Here is a 16,812-nt window from a genome sequence, read left to right as displayed (position 1 = left end):
GAAAAGAAGAAGAAGAAGAAGAAGAAGAAGAAGAAGAAGAAGAAGAAGAAGAAGAAGAAGAAGAAGAAGAAGAAGAAGAAGAAGAAGAAGAAGCTCTTCCAAAAAGGCATCTGCTGCTCAGGGCTATGAATCTAGTCCCCTAGATACTGACTCTATTTGCCATTTCTTTCCCTACAAATAAAGCACTATGAGGCTACGTTATATATCCAGGGTTCCATTACTCCGTACATAGTAGCCCTGAAACAATTGACAATATATGGTCTAAGTTTCCTCTGAGAACAACCTCGCAGCAACATGAAAACATATCAGGATCTTCCTTTGGGGATTAACCGCCCCTAGACTTTCCCTCCTACCTAGGGAACCAGATCCTCTAACAGGTAAGAATGAGATGCCACACTTTAGGGACCTGATTCCGTCCAAATTATACACGGGGCAGGAGAGGGGGAAAGGCTGCTTGGATTGTTCCCAGCTCTCACAGCTGCTCTTAACACCAAGCCTGTTTACATCGCCTCACTGACCACTTCGGATCTCACAGGCAAGGCAAAAGAAAAGCTGAGAGGGGATCCAAGAAGTCAGCAGCACCTCTCTCAGCTTACAGAACAGGCACCTTCCCGTCTGCACCGACACATCGTGTTGTTGAGCATCTCGGGATGGCAACGAGAATGGTCAAGAGACAAGTCTTGCTTTTCTTTTTCAGTTTTTGTTTTCACCAGCTAAGGCTTTGATATTCAGAAGTCAATTCCGAGCCTCATTTCTCCCACCACCGGAAGGCCTGCTTCTAAGGAGTGGTGGCTTGAAATATCTGCTTCATACTCTGTACCTATGAACTCTTATCATTGCTCCCCATCTCTGGGGCTTGGGAGTGGCTTGTCTTTCTGGGATAGTTGGAGCACAGTTCTTTCTGGTTTAGTCCGGACTCTATCTCCCAATTTAGATAAGCTGGGTCTTAGCAACTGTGTTCCCAAGCATCAGATTTAAGGGGAAATAGGGCAAAATGTGTAGCAAGAGGTAAGGTATGTGGAAAAATATAACCAGTCTTTTGTGCAGTAGAAGGGTATGAATACAAACTCCCTTAAAATGTGTAGCGTTACAAGTCAGCCATTACCGGACGCAGAAACCCCACATCAGCATGGCTCCGAGTCAGAATACAACAGGATATTCTATGACTTACTAGTTCGAACCCACCTTGGGGTACTTGGAAGATAATATCTCTTTTATAGCTTAATGGTTAGAATAAGTTGCTTCTAAATTATACAAACTACCCATAATATCGCAAGCACAAAACAGGAGACTGTTTTGAATAGGTGTGAAATTAAATAAAAATTAAACCAAAAAAGAAATTTTAAGAGGAACCAGTAACTAGATGGGAAAAAATTGGCTTAGAGTTAGAAGATGTTCCACTTGGAGAAAGAATAGAACATTGGAGAAGATTCTAGAAGGCAGTCACTGTTAATGGAACAACTCTTAGCAGTGATTTCAAGGCTCCCCTTCACAGACTGTGATAGAGGAAAGCGCCCTGTCTGCGTGCCACAGGGTCCCCCCCCCACAAGGCAAACACGGCCCCCCATCTTTCAATCGCTCAGCTCCTCCACCATTTGCTCTCCATGCAGAACCCAAATTCCAGCAAAGCTCTCAAAAATCACAAATGCCATCCCCTTTATTTTATAAATAAACTCACATCTGTGCCAAATGGTGCTGTTACATTAGAAACATTCTAAATGTAAAATAAACCACCCTCTGCCAATATAGCAGAATGCTACGTGGCTACACGAACAGGGTTGAAAAAGCCTTCTCTGGGGAAAGAGGGATTGCTGGGACATAATGTAGAGTTTAAAATGAAAAAACAAACGAGGAACGGAATAGCTGATATAGAAGATTACCATGTCTACAAGAGGTGAAAAGATTGTATACATACCTACACACATGAGAGATAGGCTGGGGGCTTAGGAGTTAATTGCATGTTTGTGTATAGTTTCCTAAAAAAAACAAGGTACTGATTGATAACTAGAATACAGGGGAAAAACATGTTACCCCGCTTCCAATCATAGCTTTTCACTTTTGTACAAATCAAGTGTTTTATCCATGCCAACTTTGAAATAAAAGAAAAATTCAAAAACTACAATTAACTGGGAGTCTATGTCATTTGAAGGGTTGACTTGTTGAGCATGTGATCCTCAATCTGACCACGGAACTGAGCGCTGGCTCACAGAATCTAGAAGTCCCTTCACATCTGAAAGCCTTCAGGGGGCTAGGGGGCATCCAGAAGGAAAGTGGCATGCTCTCCAATAAGTTTTTATCAGTTTACTGGGGCCTGGCAGCCAAGGAGCAGAGACTGCCTGCTGTGCTGCCTAAGCCGTAACAGCTGCATAAACCGGCCATGCCCCAGCTTGACCTATCTCTGAGACAGGTCAGATCTGCGCATGTGGGGATAAGAAAACAAGCGTCCATGCAGCCAGGGCCTGCACTGGCCAGGGGCTCAAGCCAGAGACAGGATCAGGAGTTCTGTGTCCCCAGGGCCTCGGGAGCAAGTACTTGCTTCATTCACAGCGCTTGATGATAAAACAGGACACACAAGGGCACACACAGCCTCACCACCACTTTTGGGTGAGGTGGGGTTGAATAGAAGGAAATCAAATTAAAAGGTCATTGTAATTTATCCTCCTGCTTAGGATGGCTACTTTAGGTTTCCTCAACACGTCTAAGCTGCAGTCTTAAGAATCCCGCACACCACAAAGGACGGAGAATGCGTGTAATCCCACGTGCAGACCTGCAAGGATATTTAAGGATGGGCGGGCTGAAGACGGGACATACAGAAATGGTGATACAGAAATGGTGAGAACTCCACCAAACGCGCGAGTTCCAGAGTTGCTGGATCCAAAGTTTGAGATCAGTTTTCACCAAGTAGTGTGCTCATCATTGACCGGCAAACTAAACAAACAAACAAAAGTGTGCAAACAGCAAGTTCATCTAGCAGAGAAAACCAAGAGCCTGGGAAGGAAAGGAGTGAAGACACATCCTTTGACATTTGGTGAAAGTTTGAGAATTTTATCATTTTTCTTACCCGTGAAATCAGTCAAGTTGGTCTATGAAATAACTGCTTGTGAACTCACATTTGTGACATGAGGGATGTGGAGTGCAACGTGTGTGTGTGTGTGTGTGTGTGTGTGTGTGTGTGTGTGTGTGTGTGTGTGTGTGTGTGAAGGCTGAGTGTGTGTTTGGTCTTCATTGTTGCTGCTAAGCCCTGAATTAAGCTTTTATCTGCCCTTGGGCAGAGCCCATCTGCTAGTCTGTAGGCTGGTCACTTTCTCAGCATGCTCAGAGTTTGTGCCCCCTACTCCACCAGGACTGTGAGTTTTGCTAGGATGGATATAATTTACACACAAGCAGCTTCTCCTGTTAGTCTCGCAGGAACCCTGGAAACTAGTATTTACCTACTTCATCTTAAAAGTGCCAAAAATGGAGTTCAGGAGGTCACACCTGAACAGTGTGCTTGGTCACCGTTTCAGAGCCTCATGGGTAAGGTAAGCACGGGCTACTTTTACTTTGGGCACTGTGTTCTTTTGGAGCACAAAAACGTATAGGAAAGTATTAAAGCAGACAGGACAAACACACTCAATGCCCCAACAACCTTCAACCAGGAAGCTGTCCAGTCCACGCTTCCACTTTCTTTACAATAAAATAAATGACACCAATTAATTTTCTTTAGTTCAAATTAAGCTCAGCTATGAAAATTGAGAGAGACAAACACATTTGCCCTTTGGACACAATTTTTCTTAATGATAACAATACACTTAAATATTAAATTCTAGGATACATGTTTGAGACTCCAGGGAGATGCCCCGAATAAGAGAATGCATGCCTGGCATGTTGATCCCTGGGTTCTGTGCCTAGCATCAGAGGAATTAAACAAACAAGCTGCGTGTTTATTCCAGAACTTTACACTAAGAAATAAGAGGGGTATGGTATATCTATGTCATTCATTAAAAAAATCATAAGAGAAAAATGCTGACTTTCTACTAAAATGCTAGTGTGTGACTGCATCAACATTCACTATAATAACAAAAATAAATAAAGTCAATTCTATGTTCTGATACAAAATGAAAAGTAATTAACTTTCTTTACTTAGCTATTCTACCCTAATTTGCTTGTGGTGTCTATCTAATGGTATAATACCAAGCAGATTTAATGTTTTATCTCTTTCTAGAGCCATACTTCTTGATTTTATTTTTTAAATATCTACATTTAAGTTTCCACAAATTTATACTTTTTAATTTTTACTATGATATTATGAGTGGTGCACGCTGAAGATACAGTTGCAAGCCTCCTCCCTCCACCTTGTTGGTCAGTGCTGAAGGGGTTCCCTTGCTCATTGTGAAGCATTTTAATCAACTATTTCTGAATGGAATCTTTTGGATTGGATCCAGAACAAGAAGAATTGGCCCCAAGAATTGAGAATTGGTGTTAATATGCTAGTATAGACCCAACAAAACTAGACCGCTAAAAGTCCACAGGAAACTTTAGCCAGTAAACTACCGAATATGTCTAAGGACATAGACAGAGAGTAGTTTGGTTTTTGACTGTCATGATTTCTAGCTGCTGCAGAAAAGGCCGTTTGTCAGTGCATAGATGGAGGACATAAAACTTCAGATGACTTACATCAAGTTGCTTTGTCCTGAAGGGGATGTGTGTTCCTTTCTTTTGCTTTACTTACAGCAGAACTGTAAACGCAGGAAAACTATTTTGCTGTTTGCCCTGTAAACTAATTTGCCCTCTCAACATTTTCCCTTTTGGGAGAAAAGTGTAACAAATCGAATTCTAAATTTTGTGCAGATGCCCCTTATCGCAAATACAGTTTCTTCTTTTGTCAAAAGAGAAGTGGCCATTTACATAGCGATCTATTCCTTTTTGCCGGGAACAATAGGAAAGCAGGAAATCAAAGGTAAGAATTCATAAACCTGTGTGATTGTCTTCGGCCCCATTTTCATGTCTCCCTTCACAAAGGGCAACTTTCTAATGCAGTGGTAACCTGTGGGTCATGACCCTTTCGGGGTGGAACAACCTTTTCACGGGGGTCCCATATCAGGTATCCTGCATATCAGATGTTTACATTATAATTCATAACAGCAGCAAAAATTATGAAGTACTGACAAAAAATAATTTTGTGGTTGGGGGCCATCACCTTATAAAGAGCTACGTGAAAGGGTCGTAGCATTAGGAAAGTTGAGAAGCACTACTGTAGGGCATGGGAAAGCCATAGAACAACACCACTTTCAGCTTGGTGTTCATTTGCAGGGAGAACGGCAAAGTCCAAGTTCCCTTTCGCTTTCTCTCTCTTCATGTGACAAATCGCAAAGTTTGCGGCATTTTGAATTTTGCTGCAGGATTTTAAATAAAGCAGAATGTAGGAGAGTTCCTCCTTTGAGGCCACAACTCCCCAGACAGAGGCTGTCATTCTTAGCTTAGCAAACTGGCCTTGAGACGAAAATCTGGCCCAACTTGGAACTGGCAATGTTTGAGCACACATTCAAGAGGAGAAAGCTGCTTTAACTCTGTATGTGTATAAAAATATATGTACACGTAAAATATGCAAGAAAGGATAAAATAATGCTGTACCTGACCCAGTTAAGGCATATTCACACATGCAAGCAGACTCTAACTTACAGCCTAATCTATTTTGGGCAGTCATACTATATTGCAATGATTGATTAGTGCTATGTTATACTAGTAGGTATTTGAACATAGATGAATCATCAATGAGCTCATTAATTATGAGTTAATATAAGGGATTATTGCATGAAATTTTTAGAAATACTTATAAGGAAAATACAACCAGCAATGACTTAATTCTTGTTTAAGAATGAAAAAGAAAAAGTAAATAATAAAAAATATAAACCCTTATAAAATCATTATTTAGAATCGAAATGCACACTGCAAGGGCGCTCGCAAAGTTCCATACAGTGGCACATACATGGTGTGCAGGGAACTATCCCAAGCCTGACTCTGGCATAAAGAGGGGAACCTCAGAGTAATTTGCTGGAATTTGGAAATTAAGCACAGAAACGCTCTATTTCCAGAGGAGCCCTTGAAAGATTTTTTTTTTTACCGTCATAAAGAAAGGAAAAACCAATACAAATATAGCAAATTCTTAAACAAACAAAAATCTAATAGTTGACCTAAAAATCAACAACAGCAGAAGCCATGATGGATTCAGGTGTTTTGCCCAGCAGTCACCATGTGGGAACGGACTAAGATCTGCACTGCTACCTCCAACTCTGAGGCCTCTAGGACAGTTTGCAGGATAACACACCTTTACAATACACCAGGGCCAACTTAATTCCTGATGACCAGTTTGTAAACAAACCCTGATGGCACACATTGTGCACACAAACACATATCTACTCTTCTATTACAGGGATTTAAAAACAAACACCAAATTATGGAAATGCCACCTATAGAGAGATGTGGCCACTCTACCGCACAGTCTTCTGTGTAATTTATTCTCCGTCTAATTTGACATAAAAATCTGATATCTTTTCCACATAACATTCCAGCCTGGGAGGCAATTATAGTGACAAATTCAGATTTAGAAAATTTGCCATAACAGACAGTTGCACCCCCAGCCTCCCCCCCCCCGCCCTCAGCCCTCCTCCGCCCCAGCCCAAAGAGAGAACCAACTTGATAAAAATCACTATCTCAGCCTCAGTTTCGAACATAAACTCGCCACAGGATAATTGAAAAAACACCCCATGAGCCTTCTCTCTGAGATGACGATATGGAACTGGTTTCAGTTCCTATTCCTTGAAGGGGAATTTGGTCAGTTCCTCCTTAGAGATTTCACAGGAAAAGAAGGATTGTTTTTTTCCAAGACAGATAAATTGAAATGATCCTGCATTGATCTGTGTGCTTACGAAGCCCTCACAAAAGTAGGTGGCCACCGAGGGGCTGAGCTCCTGGCCTTTTAATGGATGACAATGGTATCAACAACCGGCTACTTAATCAATATTTGGCCAGAGCTGCAGAAAATGCTCCTTTCAGATTTTAATTCCTGGTTGTAAAACACCCCGAGAGCAGCCAATGAGATAAAGTACCAAGCTGACTGGTTAATTGACATTTAGTGGCTAGCGAGTTATGTGGTCGGTTCTTGTTCTTAATAGTTCCTTAATCTTCATTTACTGGAGCGAATGAATAAGTTACCTGTCATAGGGTCCCACTGAACTGCAACTTTCTGGGTCCCAGGCCAGGCAACTCATCACTAAGCATCTCATTCTGCTGCCCACTTATTTCTGCATAACTTAAACGTTTAATCTCACTATTAGGAACGATTTTTTTTTTTTGGTCCTCAGAATATTCATGGATCTGGAAACCACGCGGGTTTGGTGCAATGGTCCTGTTCACTTGATTGATTTCTGTATATTCCACTTGCCTGAACCGAGGCACACTTTCTGGTTCCGCATCACCGCCTGGGTGGGTTTTATGACTCAGCCCTCGGGACTCTTAAATGACCCTTCAGTAATTATTACACACTGGAAGCCCCTACCTCCTGTTCCGGTGCTATCAACAATCACATCAAACCCCAAAATAAACATATGATTTCAAGCATTAATTAGAAAATCTGCATGTTTTCAATAAAGCTACAGAGTAAGCATACAGCAGTTACCCCAGTCAAACAAGAGGAAAAAGAAAGTGCCAAGGGAGAGAAACCCCCTCCCCAACCTCTTCATTGTCCTGTCTAGAGAATGTTACTGCAGTGTGGTGGCCCACTGTCATAGCCATTTTTTCCCTTTAAATGCGACACTTTCCTTGAGTAGAATCGCAAAACTTTAAAATTAAAAATCTCCAAGTCCAAATACGATTGAAGGCAGACTCCTGTCCTGGCGAGTGGACTTGGAAACGGTCAGGAAACGACCAGTAATAAAAGATCTGGTCCAGAAATCTGTGATCCTACACCCCGTTATTTTAATATGTGGGACGGCTCAGCCTGTGCCTCCACACCACATCAAGCCGACCCCAGCAATTCCCTTCCTCATCGACACGGAAGAAGCAAATGCCTTTCCTCTTCACAGCGGGACCCCTCCATTCAAAAGAGTTTTCCAAACCATCCACTGCAAACGAAATATCCCAAGAACTTTATCCCCCCCCCCTTTTTGATCTTTACAGACACACATTTTTAATCTGACGTCATTTGTCATTAATTTTAGAAAAGAGCATGAGCTTATACACAAAAAGGGCCGGAGAAAACTTTTAACGCTTGCATTTTCTGAAAATAAAAAAAAAAGCGCCCTTTTCTCAGCAAATTGAAGAAATGTGACGAGAATACAGGCTCTCAGCGATCCTGTGTCCGAATTCTCTCAGTTTCATCCCTGCAATTGTTGCAAACCTCCCACGCTTATTTGAAATTTTATTTTTAAAGGGGGGGGGGGAGTCCGGTGAAAGTGTGTCTCCAGTCCCAATCAAAACATCAATTTGGCAATCTGGCCTCTTTCGCCTTGCGCTCCCGCACGGCCACTTCAAAGACGCGGCAACAAGTCCGTAATTGTAACGTTACATCTAAATATTTAAGCGGAAAGTCTTTCTGTCGCGTGTCCATCTACAGTCCCCGTCTGTCCGGTAATTCCATTACCGCACAAAGCAAAAATGTTGCCCAAAACTCACAAACAGGAAAAGCGTCACCCTGCTGAGAGAAAGGGAGGAGGCTGGGAGGAGGAGGAAGAGGAGGAAGAGGCAGAGGGAGGAGGAAAAGAAGGAGGGGAGGAGGTGGAGAAGGAGAGGATGATGAAGGAGCACTTTCTATCGATTAGTCACCGCTTTTGTGTTAAGGGCTTTCTTTAAAATAAGAAAAAAAAATGGGGGAGGTTGCAGAAATTTCACTAATGTGAGCCTCAGGCTAGGGAGGGAAAAAAAGAGGAGAAGAAGGGGGAGGCGGGCTGTGTCTAGATGAAAGTGAGAGGGACATAAAGGAGGCAATTGAGTCGGCTGCTGCCCGGCGAGCTAAGCTGCGGGCCGGCCGGAGCTCGGGGAGGGGCGGCGCGGCGCTTTGGCGCAGGGCGCAGCAGCGGGGGCCCTGGCTATTGTGGCGGCGCCCGCGGGCCCGCTCTGCTGCGCTGGGGGAGGAACAGAGGCGCCCATTGAGTTGCCGCAGCCCGGGGTGCCTGAGTTAGGACTCCGCAGGTCCGGCTGCGCCTGCTCCGTCCGCACTGCTGGCCAGGGACAGGGTGGAAGGTCCCTGGCCGTTCATTGCTCTTCTTTCACCAATGTGTTGGAGCAGGAAGGATGGTCTCAGCAGGAGTGCAGAGAGCCTAGGGTTCCCTTGGAGCCCAGGGCTGGACGCACCCGCTCTATTTGGTGAACAACTCTTGGATTGGACAAGGAAGAAGGAAGATTGGACAAGACAAAAGGGACCGTTTAGGAAAAAGGGCAAGATCTTGGGGGTGGGGTGGCTCTGACCTCTGTCTGGGTCCCTTTCTCCCCGCATCCAAGCGTCTGTCAAGCAGTCCCCAAGCCAAATTTGTGTCCAGGAAAGTCAGTCTCAGTAGCAGGTACCAAGCCCATCTGGCAAGAGCACACAGCAGTGGTGGGGACTCCCGAAAGTCCCTCCTCCGCCAGCTTTTCCCTCCCCTTTGCCAGGACTCAGAGAGCTTTTTCTCAACATCCATTCTATTTTACAAGTGGGACCGCCGGAGACTTTTGATGGCCAAACAACAGAGCGGAATATTTGAGGTTTCTAGACTTCAAACTGCATCTCCCTCTCTCCTCTTTCTGGGCCCCCTTGCCCTGCAGGGTTCATCCGGAAAGGAAGCTGGAGGCACTGAAGGGACCCAGGCTACGCCTTCCTTGACAACCCCAAATTAAATTAGACTTCAGCCGCTGAGGTGTGTGAGTGAGTGTGTGTGTGTGTGTGTGTGTGTGTGTGTGTGTGTGTATTTTAAGGACACAGCCCCCACTGGGGGAACACTCTGATTTTTAAAAATGGTAGCAATTGCCCTTGAATGGCAGCCGGCCCAGTGAGGCGACCCAAAAGACTCGAAACATTTTGTAGGTGAAATGGCCACTTTTTCCACGCTGGAGAGTCCATAAAACTTCCTGGCTCAGCAGCTACTGGGGCTCATTGAATAATTCATCCCTCATTGCAAGCCCATAATGTCTATTCTGGGCCCTTTGTGGGGCTGTTTTCTCTTCTTTTCTCCTTGAATTATAAAAAGGCTGCCTTCCTTTGTTCACACCAAGCTGCTCGGAGCTGGAGCTTTGTCTGGGCCAAGCTAAAGTGTGAGTTTCAATGGACTCTCCAGGCTTTGTCTCCCAAGTTCATCTCCAAGTGTAGATTGTGTAGAGAAGGCCTTCTTTGTAAACGCTGGAAAAGTTGTACAAATGTTTGACCAGCTCATTTGGGACGTTTTGTCTCCTGGGCCTCGGTTGTTGCTGCTGTGAGGGAGCGGCTGCTCTGCCTGGCTGCCACTTGGAGCTCGGATCAACAAGTAGCAAAGCCAGGGATCCTGGCAAGGCCTCTCCCATAGCTACGCTAAAGTAGAGCCTCTCTTCTAGCCTCTGCTAAAGGAGCCCATTGGGCCTGGGAGAAGTCTGGGTCCTCAGCCCTCTTCCTTCTTACACCCTAGTACCTCTAGACTGCAGCTAGGGCTGGAATAAAAACCAGAGGGGACAAGAAATACATTTCTCCAGGCTTACACAGATTTCAGAGAAGCCCCTGCTGTAAACACAGAAGTAACCGCATGCCCATCTCCCTGCTCAACTTCCTTCCATTCTGGGTGCCTTTTCTTGATTATATGTGTGCCCTAAAAACATCCATATATTAGAAGTCAGGCACTTGGTTGCTAACATCTAACTCTAAATATCGAGGGTGCCTTTTGTATTGGTTTGAAGGCAGCTTTCCTGGAAAGCCAGCAGTTGTCCCAACAGCAATCTGTCTGCTAGAGCCATCTTCCAGTTCATCCCATAAAGCCCTGGTAGAAAACGGTTCTTCCTTTCTGTAAACCTTTATTTTTGAAGATGACTCCAAGCAGGTAATAGTGAAACAGCCTGTAATTCTCGATGCCCTGGTGGGAGATTTTTCTTTTTGGTGCTGACAGGCCACAGCCAACATGGAGTGGGTGGTCTGTACCCCTGGGGGACAGAGGGTGAGGACACCAGGGGCTCAAGAACACAGATCCCTTTGACCCAGATCCCTACAATGCTATGACTTGGGCACCGTCGGTTGTCAAGCACATACAGGTTATATATCCCTCATCCTACTTGAAAAGAAATGAAACATAGCCGGTTTATGTACACACATGCATGAACACACACGTGTATGAGGCAGCAGGGGTGGGGCATCTTTAGGCTCCCACTGCCCAGAAGAGTCATATTCTCATTAATTCTCACCCACACCACAGTATTTTCCAGAGTGTAAAATCTACTTCAAGCTCCGAAGACTTAATTAACAACCCCCGCATTATCAGCCCATATAAGTTATTTTCAGAGAAGCTTAGTTTCCATCTAGAAAGCGTCCACCTGCAACACATTTCCGACTTCTCGACTCCAAGGAGCTAGAAATGGTGGAGAGTAAAACTCACAATAGCTTAGCGTTAGTATTACTGGAGGTGGCACGTGCGGAGTATGCATGAGCTCCAGGAAAATAAAATAAAAATTAGAATAAAGAAGATATTTGTTTAATACCAAGTACCTCGCTGGTCTTTCACGTAAATGTCCTTCCCAAGAGCAGTAGCTGTGACCGAGGCCGGAGTTGGGCTCTGAGCAGAGCCAGGGCCGGTTTGCGGTTGCGCAGACCCACAAGTCTTAGAACCAGCGCTTGCTAGTCGGTGCGCTCGGCCCAGTGGGGCCCCTTACCTCGCTCACTCAGGATGCCGTCGATGCTGTGCTTAGTCTTTTTCTCGCTTTCCTCTGCTTCCTTCCTGTCTAGATCCACCTCCTCCTCTTCTCCTTTTCCAAATTTACTCCTCAGGATCCGGCTGATGGAACTCACTGGGGATAAGAGGAGGAGGGGAGCGTACAAATTTGAGAAACTTAGGGAACGGTCCCTAAGGAGAGACCTCAAAGGCCCAGCCCAGGCACTCAACCCGTTTCCTGCTCCTGGGCAGGGACCTTCATTGCTGTGTCCTGCCTCTGGTGGCATCCGAGTCCTTTTCCATTCTCTCCGGTCTTAAAAACAAAAAAACAAAAACAAAAAAAAAAAAAAACCTCACACTTCCGTGAAGTTTTAATTGCTTAGATTGGAATTGGAAACTAGAAATCTAGCACCTCCAATTTAGAACCTAGAAATGTTACCTCTGTCCCTCTCCGAGAAGAGGTTAGCTACTTGCCTCTGAACACCCTAAGAGGATCCTTCCACTAGCTCACCCTTCACCATAACCCTCCCCACACTGGGTCCCAAAGTCCTGGTAAGAAGAACCAGGGAGGGCCTGCCGCCTGCAGATCAACTTGTTTTCAGGATAGAAAGGGTTTAAATTTCAACTGCAGAATATTTCCCTATTGTAAAAATCAAAAGAAAACGCACTCTCTACGATTTATTTTTTCCAGATTCCAGTCTGGTAAACAAATCCACGCTCTGAAATATATCGTTCTCACAGAGGGAAAAAGGGAGTTTCCTTTTAATTAAAAACAAACTCTTCCCGCGCGGAGGGCCAGCGCTGGCCCTTCTCCACCCCCTCCCACATCCCCCACCTCTCCCAAGCTGCCAGAATGCTGGACCGACTCTGGAACTCCTGGGGAAATCGCGTCTGAACGAATTTTCACCCCCTTTACTGCCCAGCCAACCCTCCACCGGTGCGGCTTGGATCTCCCTTCAGTGGAGGTTACCAAAACATTGGTTTCTCTTTAGAAGGGAACATCAATACTAATAATCATTTGGCCTGTGCGCCGCGTTTCTGCATTTCCGCCCCAGCCTCCTTAGTAGAAATCTGTTTGCGGGGAAACATCAGGTCGTCCCCCAGGCCGCCACCCTGGGGACTAGCAGTTCACCCAATGCTCCATAAAACATCAAGAATGTCTGGCTTGTAAATATTTCAGGGCAGTCTCTTAATAGCCACGATAGATAACTGGGGCGATTTTTATGGCTGGTGTGTCCCACTGGAGTACGAGACTGACGGTCGCGCCTCCGGGAAAAGTTAATGGACCCAGTACCTGAGGGTACAGTGTTCCGATCACAGACAGCGTCCTTGAGTAATTTGTCTCGAATTTCCCAGCTGAACATGCCCGGGTTTTCTCTTTTGTATTCCTCAATTTTCTTCTCCACGTCAGGCGTTGTCACCTGCTTTAAGAGATAGGCGGGTGGTGCGTTGGTACCCAGTATTGTGAGCCCGATGGGGTGCCCCTGAGCACCTCAGGGTCTTTTGGATGCCCCTTCAGGTAGTCTCTGGGAGTGTCCCTCTGCTTAGCCAAATGACTTTAATTCAGTTTAGATAGAAGCAGACAGAAAATTATCCCATTGGGGCAGCCTGGAGACCCTCCACCTGCCCAAAGACGCTAGAGCAACCAGATTAAATTAAGAAAAAAAAAAAGTAAGTTTGGACGTAAGGGCTGTACGTTCTGATCACCAGAAACTGCAGGGAATCCACACAAAAACGAAACCAAAAGGAGAATGCTGAAAAGAGCCACAGAAAAATCAAATTATCTCAGTTCCGAAGAGGTCAGAGCTGAGCCATGGAAGGAGTAAGATGAGATTTCAAAGGCCATGTATCTAGGTTGTGTTATCGTTGTTGCTTTTAATTAAACAAACATAGATAACTTGAAAGAATGACTCTTTCACCCACTCAAATGAAACTGTCTCCTTAGATTCTCAGGTTAAGTGAGAAAACGGGGCAAGAGAGGAACTGTGTTTGGGAGTCTTCAGTGTCCGCTTGATTTCTAACCCCCACCTCTGACAACCAGAAAATCATACTGGCTTCTCTGCATAACCCAAAGAGAAGGCAGCACCCCATATTATCTCCTCCCACTCTCTAGCCTGCAGGACTTTATTGCTTATTAAAAACAACATAATTTAAGGATCTCACAAAAACTACTTTTCAAAAATGGAGTCAAGAGGCTTATTATAAAGAAAACTAATAGTTCTGGCTTCTTGAAAACAATTCGACTGGAGGTTGAGGGGGTGCGGTCCAAAGCTGGGAAAGAAACTGTTCAAGAACCAAATTGGAATTTTTAGCTTCGTTCTAGGATGCTGCCATGAGAGGGAGCTGGGAAGACTGTTGGGGAAAATCAACAATGGGTGGGCTTGCTTTAGGTGTTTATCGAAATAATTTGATAAGGTTTCCAAGGTTCTTAGGCATCAAAAACTAACGTTACCTCCCTTTGCTAAAAATGCTAGCCTTTCTCCAGTGTTCAAGGACCACCAGCAGCCATAACAACTGAGTTGTACACACACAAAAACACTTCTTCCTAGATATGAGGTATACCTCTCTTGGAAAGTCCCTAACTCCAAGCTAGAGAGTGCCTCCTCCCCACCCGCTGGACCATGCGCCCTGCCTCCACGAAACTAGGCCCCAGACTCACCTTGGGCTTGCTGCCTCCAATGGCACCAGGACGGATGGAGCCTGTCTCCTGGTACCTGCACAGGATCTTAGAGACACAACCGTGGGACACGCGCAGCTGGCGAGAGATGACGCAAGGCCGAATGCCATGGTGGGCCATCTCCACGATCTTGTGGCGGATGTGGTTGGGCAGAGGCCTGCCGTTGATAAATACTCCTCCGAGCTGGTTGACCCGTCCCTGGCCAAGCGGGGTGGACACTGGGAAGAGAATGCAAAAGACAGAGCCCAGGCTCAAGTCATTTAGAATAGAAAGAAAGCAGCAGAAAGACGAAAGACTCTAACTCTGCTTCGTTCCGGCCACCCCTCCTATGTCACTCAAACACCAGCTACGAGGCTTTCGACTCCCAGTCAGGGACCCTTACGGTTATGATTGTTTAAATAATTACGCACTGCAGGGGCATATAATCTTTCGGAAATTGAGTAATTGCCGCAAGATAACTTCCTGCAGAAGAAACTGTATTTTCTCTTTTGGGGAGGAAGGGGGTAGTGCAAGTTGGAGAAAGAACCAGGGCTGGTGCCTAGACTACTGTCTTGCAATAACTGCCACAGAATCCGGCCGGGTCTGGAGCAAGCAGACAGCCTTTAGTGTTTCCGAGCCAGGTAGTAGTAGGCAAAGGTGCGGAAAGGAGACGCAGGTGATAGCATGTATCACCTGTTACCCCTCAGAAATGAAACCGGCGGTGAGCCTGGCTGTGGCCACCACAGCCGAGGTTACTGCTCTACGGTCTACTCTGGACCGAGGTCTAAGGGCTGTGCTTTTACGGCCCAAATTGTTTGGTAGGGTTCGGGTTTGCAGTAATGTCTGCCTCCCCAAGCAAACCAAAAGGCATTTCTAAACATGTTAGGAAACTTCGAGATGCCTCTTGAGTTTAATGGAATTTAACTAATCAATACTAAAACTTCCAATTATGACAGCAGGAAAATTCTTGCCGAACTAGCAGGAATTTTTCAAAAGTGGACGCAGTCGGGACACTTTCCAGCAACTTTGGGCGAACAGACTGAGAATTTGCTTCCGCTGCTGCGAAGCTTGTCCACCTTCCTCACCGCAGCAACTCCAAAACAACAGAGCCAAGTGGAGCAGGCGGGAATAGGTCAGGCAAGTTCCGAAGGTTTGTAGAGAGTGTGAAGCTGTCTGTGCCCCCAGAAAGTGAAATGGGGCTTCTCTCCCCTCCCCACTATTGCTTCTTAGGATGGGAAGTAAAGAAGAAGAGGCTCCCGGGAACGCACGACTAAAGGCCCGGGAAACCTGGAATGGGGTGCGGCAGCCAATCCCAGGCCCCGGGATCCGGATGGGCTGAGGCCCTAACGTACCTTCCAGCGGGAAGCCGCTGCGTGGGTAATTCTGCCCCGGGCCGGGCCGCATCATCCTGGGCACAGCGCCGGCCAGCGTGGTCATCCTGGGGGCAGCTTCACTCGCAAATTATATCCAGGTGAAGGCGAGACGGAAAAGCGAGCGCAATGAGGCGGGTGACCCTCGGGAACTCTCCAGATCGCGGAGAGCTCCTCCCCAAAAAGAAGACTGGAGAGGAGAGAGAGGCGGGGCGCGGGGAAGGGGGGCTGCTAGCTCCTAGTCCACCCGCTCTAGAGGAGTCCCTAGAATGAAAGATCCTAATCCCCAGGCGGACTAGTTTGGTGCGAGTCTGGCAGATAGGCCCCTCAACTGGGGCCACTGGCAAGGGTGCTCAAGGCGCCACGAAGATGGGGGCGGGAGGGTGGTGACGAGGCGGGAGCACGGCCCGAGTCTCCTCCCGTCTTGACACCGAGTGCACGGATCCGGACTAGGGAGCATTTATTAGTTCTTTCGCCCAAAGCTTGGTCAGGAGCCCTGAGCTGCGATTGGCCGATGAGGAGACCGTCCCGGGTGGCGAAGACTCGCGCTGATTGGGCGACAGAGGCTACTTTCTCTTCCCATCCCTGACGGTGCCCAGGCCTCCACCGACCCGGAGTGGGACCTGCTCTGTACCCCTTTCCCCGAGAGAAAAGGGTAGACAGGTTGAAATTGGAAGAGGCAGCCTGGGTGATGAGAGCGGCTGAGGCTGGAGGAGGGCTCGCTGTGTCTGTCGGTCACTCCACGTGTTTGTCCCTCTGATCTCTTTGGTTTTCCAATCCTGTCCGTCTGTTAAGTCTTTCTGTGTCTCTCTCGGAGAGGCTTGCTCTTATCTGTCTCCTATTCTCTCTGACTGTCTCTACTTTTCACCTGTGGATTTCCCTTCGGGGTTACTAACATGGGGGTAGGAGCGGGGGAGGGGGGGAACGCTTAAGGAGTCCGGGATGTGTT

At 46.3% G+C, this 16,812-nt stretch overlaps 1 protein-coding gene across 2 annotated transcripts in view; it reads right to left on the bottom strand.

The window, feature by feature from the left end:
* Positions 1-15,930, bottom strand: part of Pax3 (paired box 3) — a 96,232-nt gene extending 80,302 nt beyond the window's left edge. The window contains exons 1-4 of one of the 2 annotated variants that reach the window (XM_005361553.2): positions 15,846-15,930; positions 14,497-14,732; positions 13,132-13,261; positions 11,839-11,973 (exon numbers count right to left, since the gene is read on the bottom strand). In XM_005361553.2, the coding sequence (XP_005361610.1) occupies positions 11,839-11,973; positions 13,132-13,261; positions 14,497-14,732; positions 15,846-15,930 (586 nt within the window). The remainder of the gene's footprint in view (positions 1-11,838; positions 11,974-13,131; positions 13,262-14,496; positions 14,733-15,845) is intronic. The other variant, XM_005361554.2, reaches the window with a different exon arrangement.
* Between the last annotated feature and the right edge of the window lie 882 nt (positions 15,931-16,812).

This window comes from Microtus ochrogaster, linkage group LG4 (assembly GCF_000317375.1).
Source record: "Microtus ochrogaster isolate Prairie Vole_2 linkage group LG4, MicOch1.0, whole genome shotgun sequence".
NCBI lineage: Eukaryota > Metazoa > Chordata > Mammalia > Rodentia > Cricetidae > Microtus > Microtus ochrogaster.
This window is presented reverse-complemented; position numbering and strand designations above follow the sequence as displayed.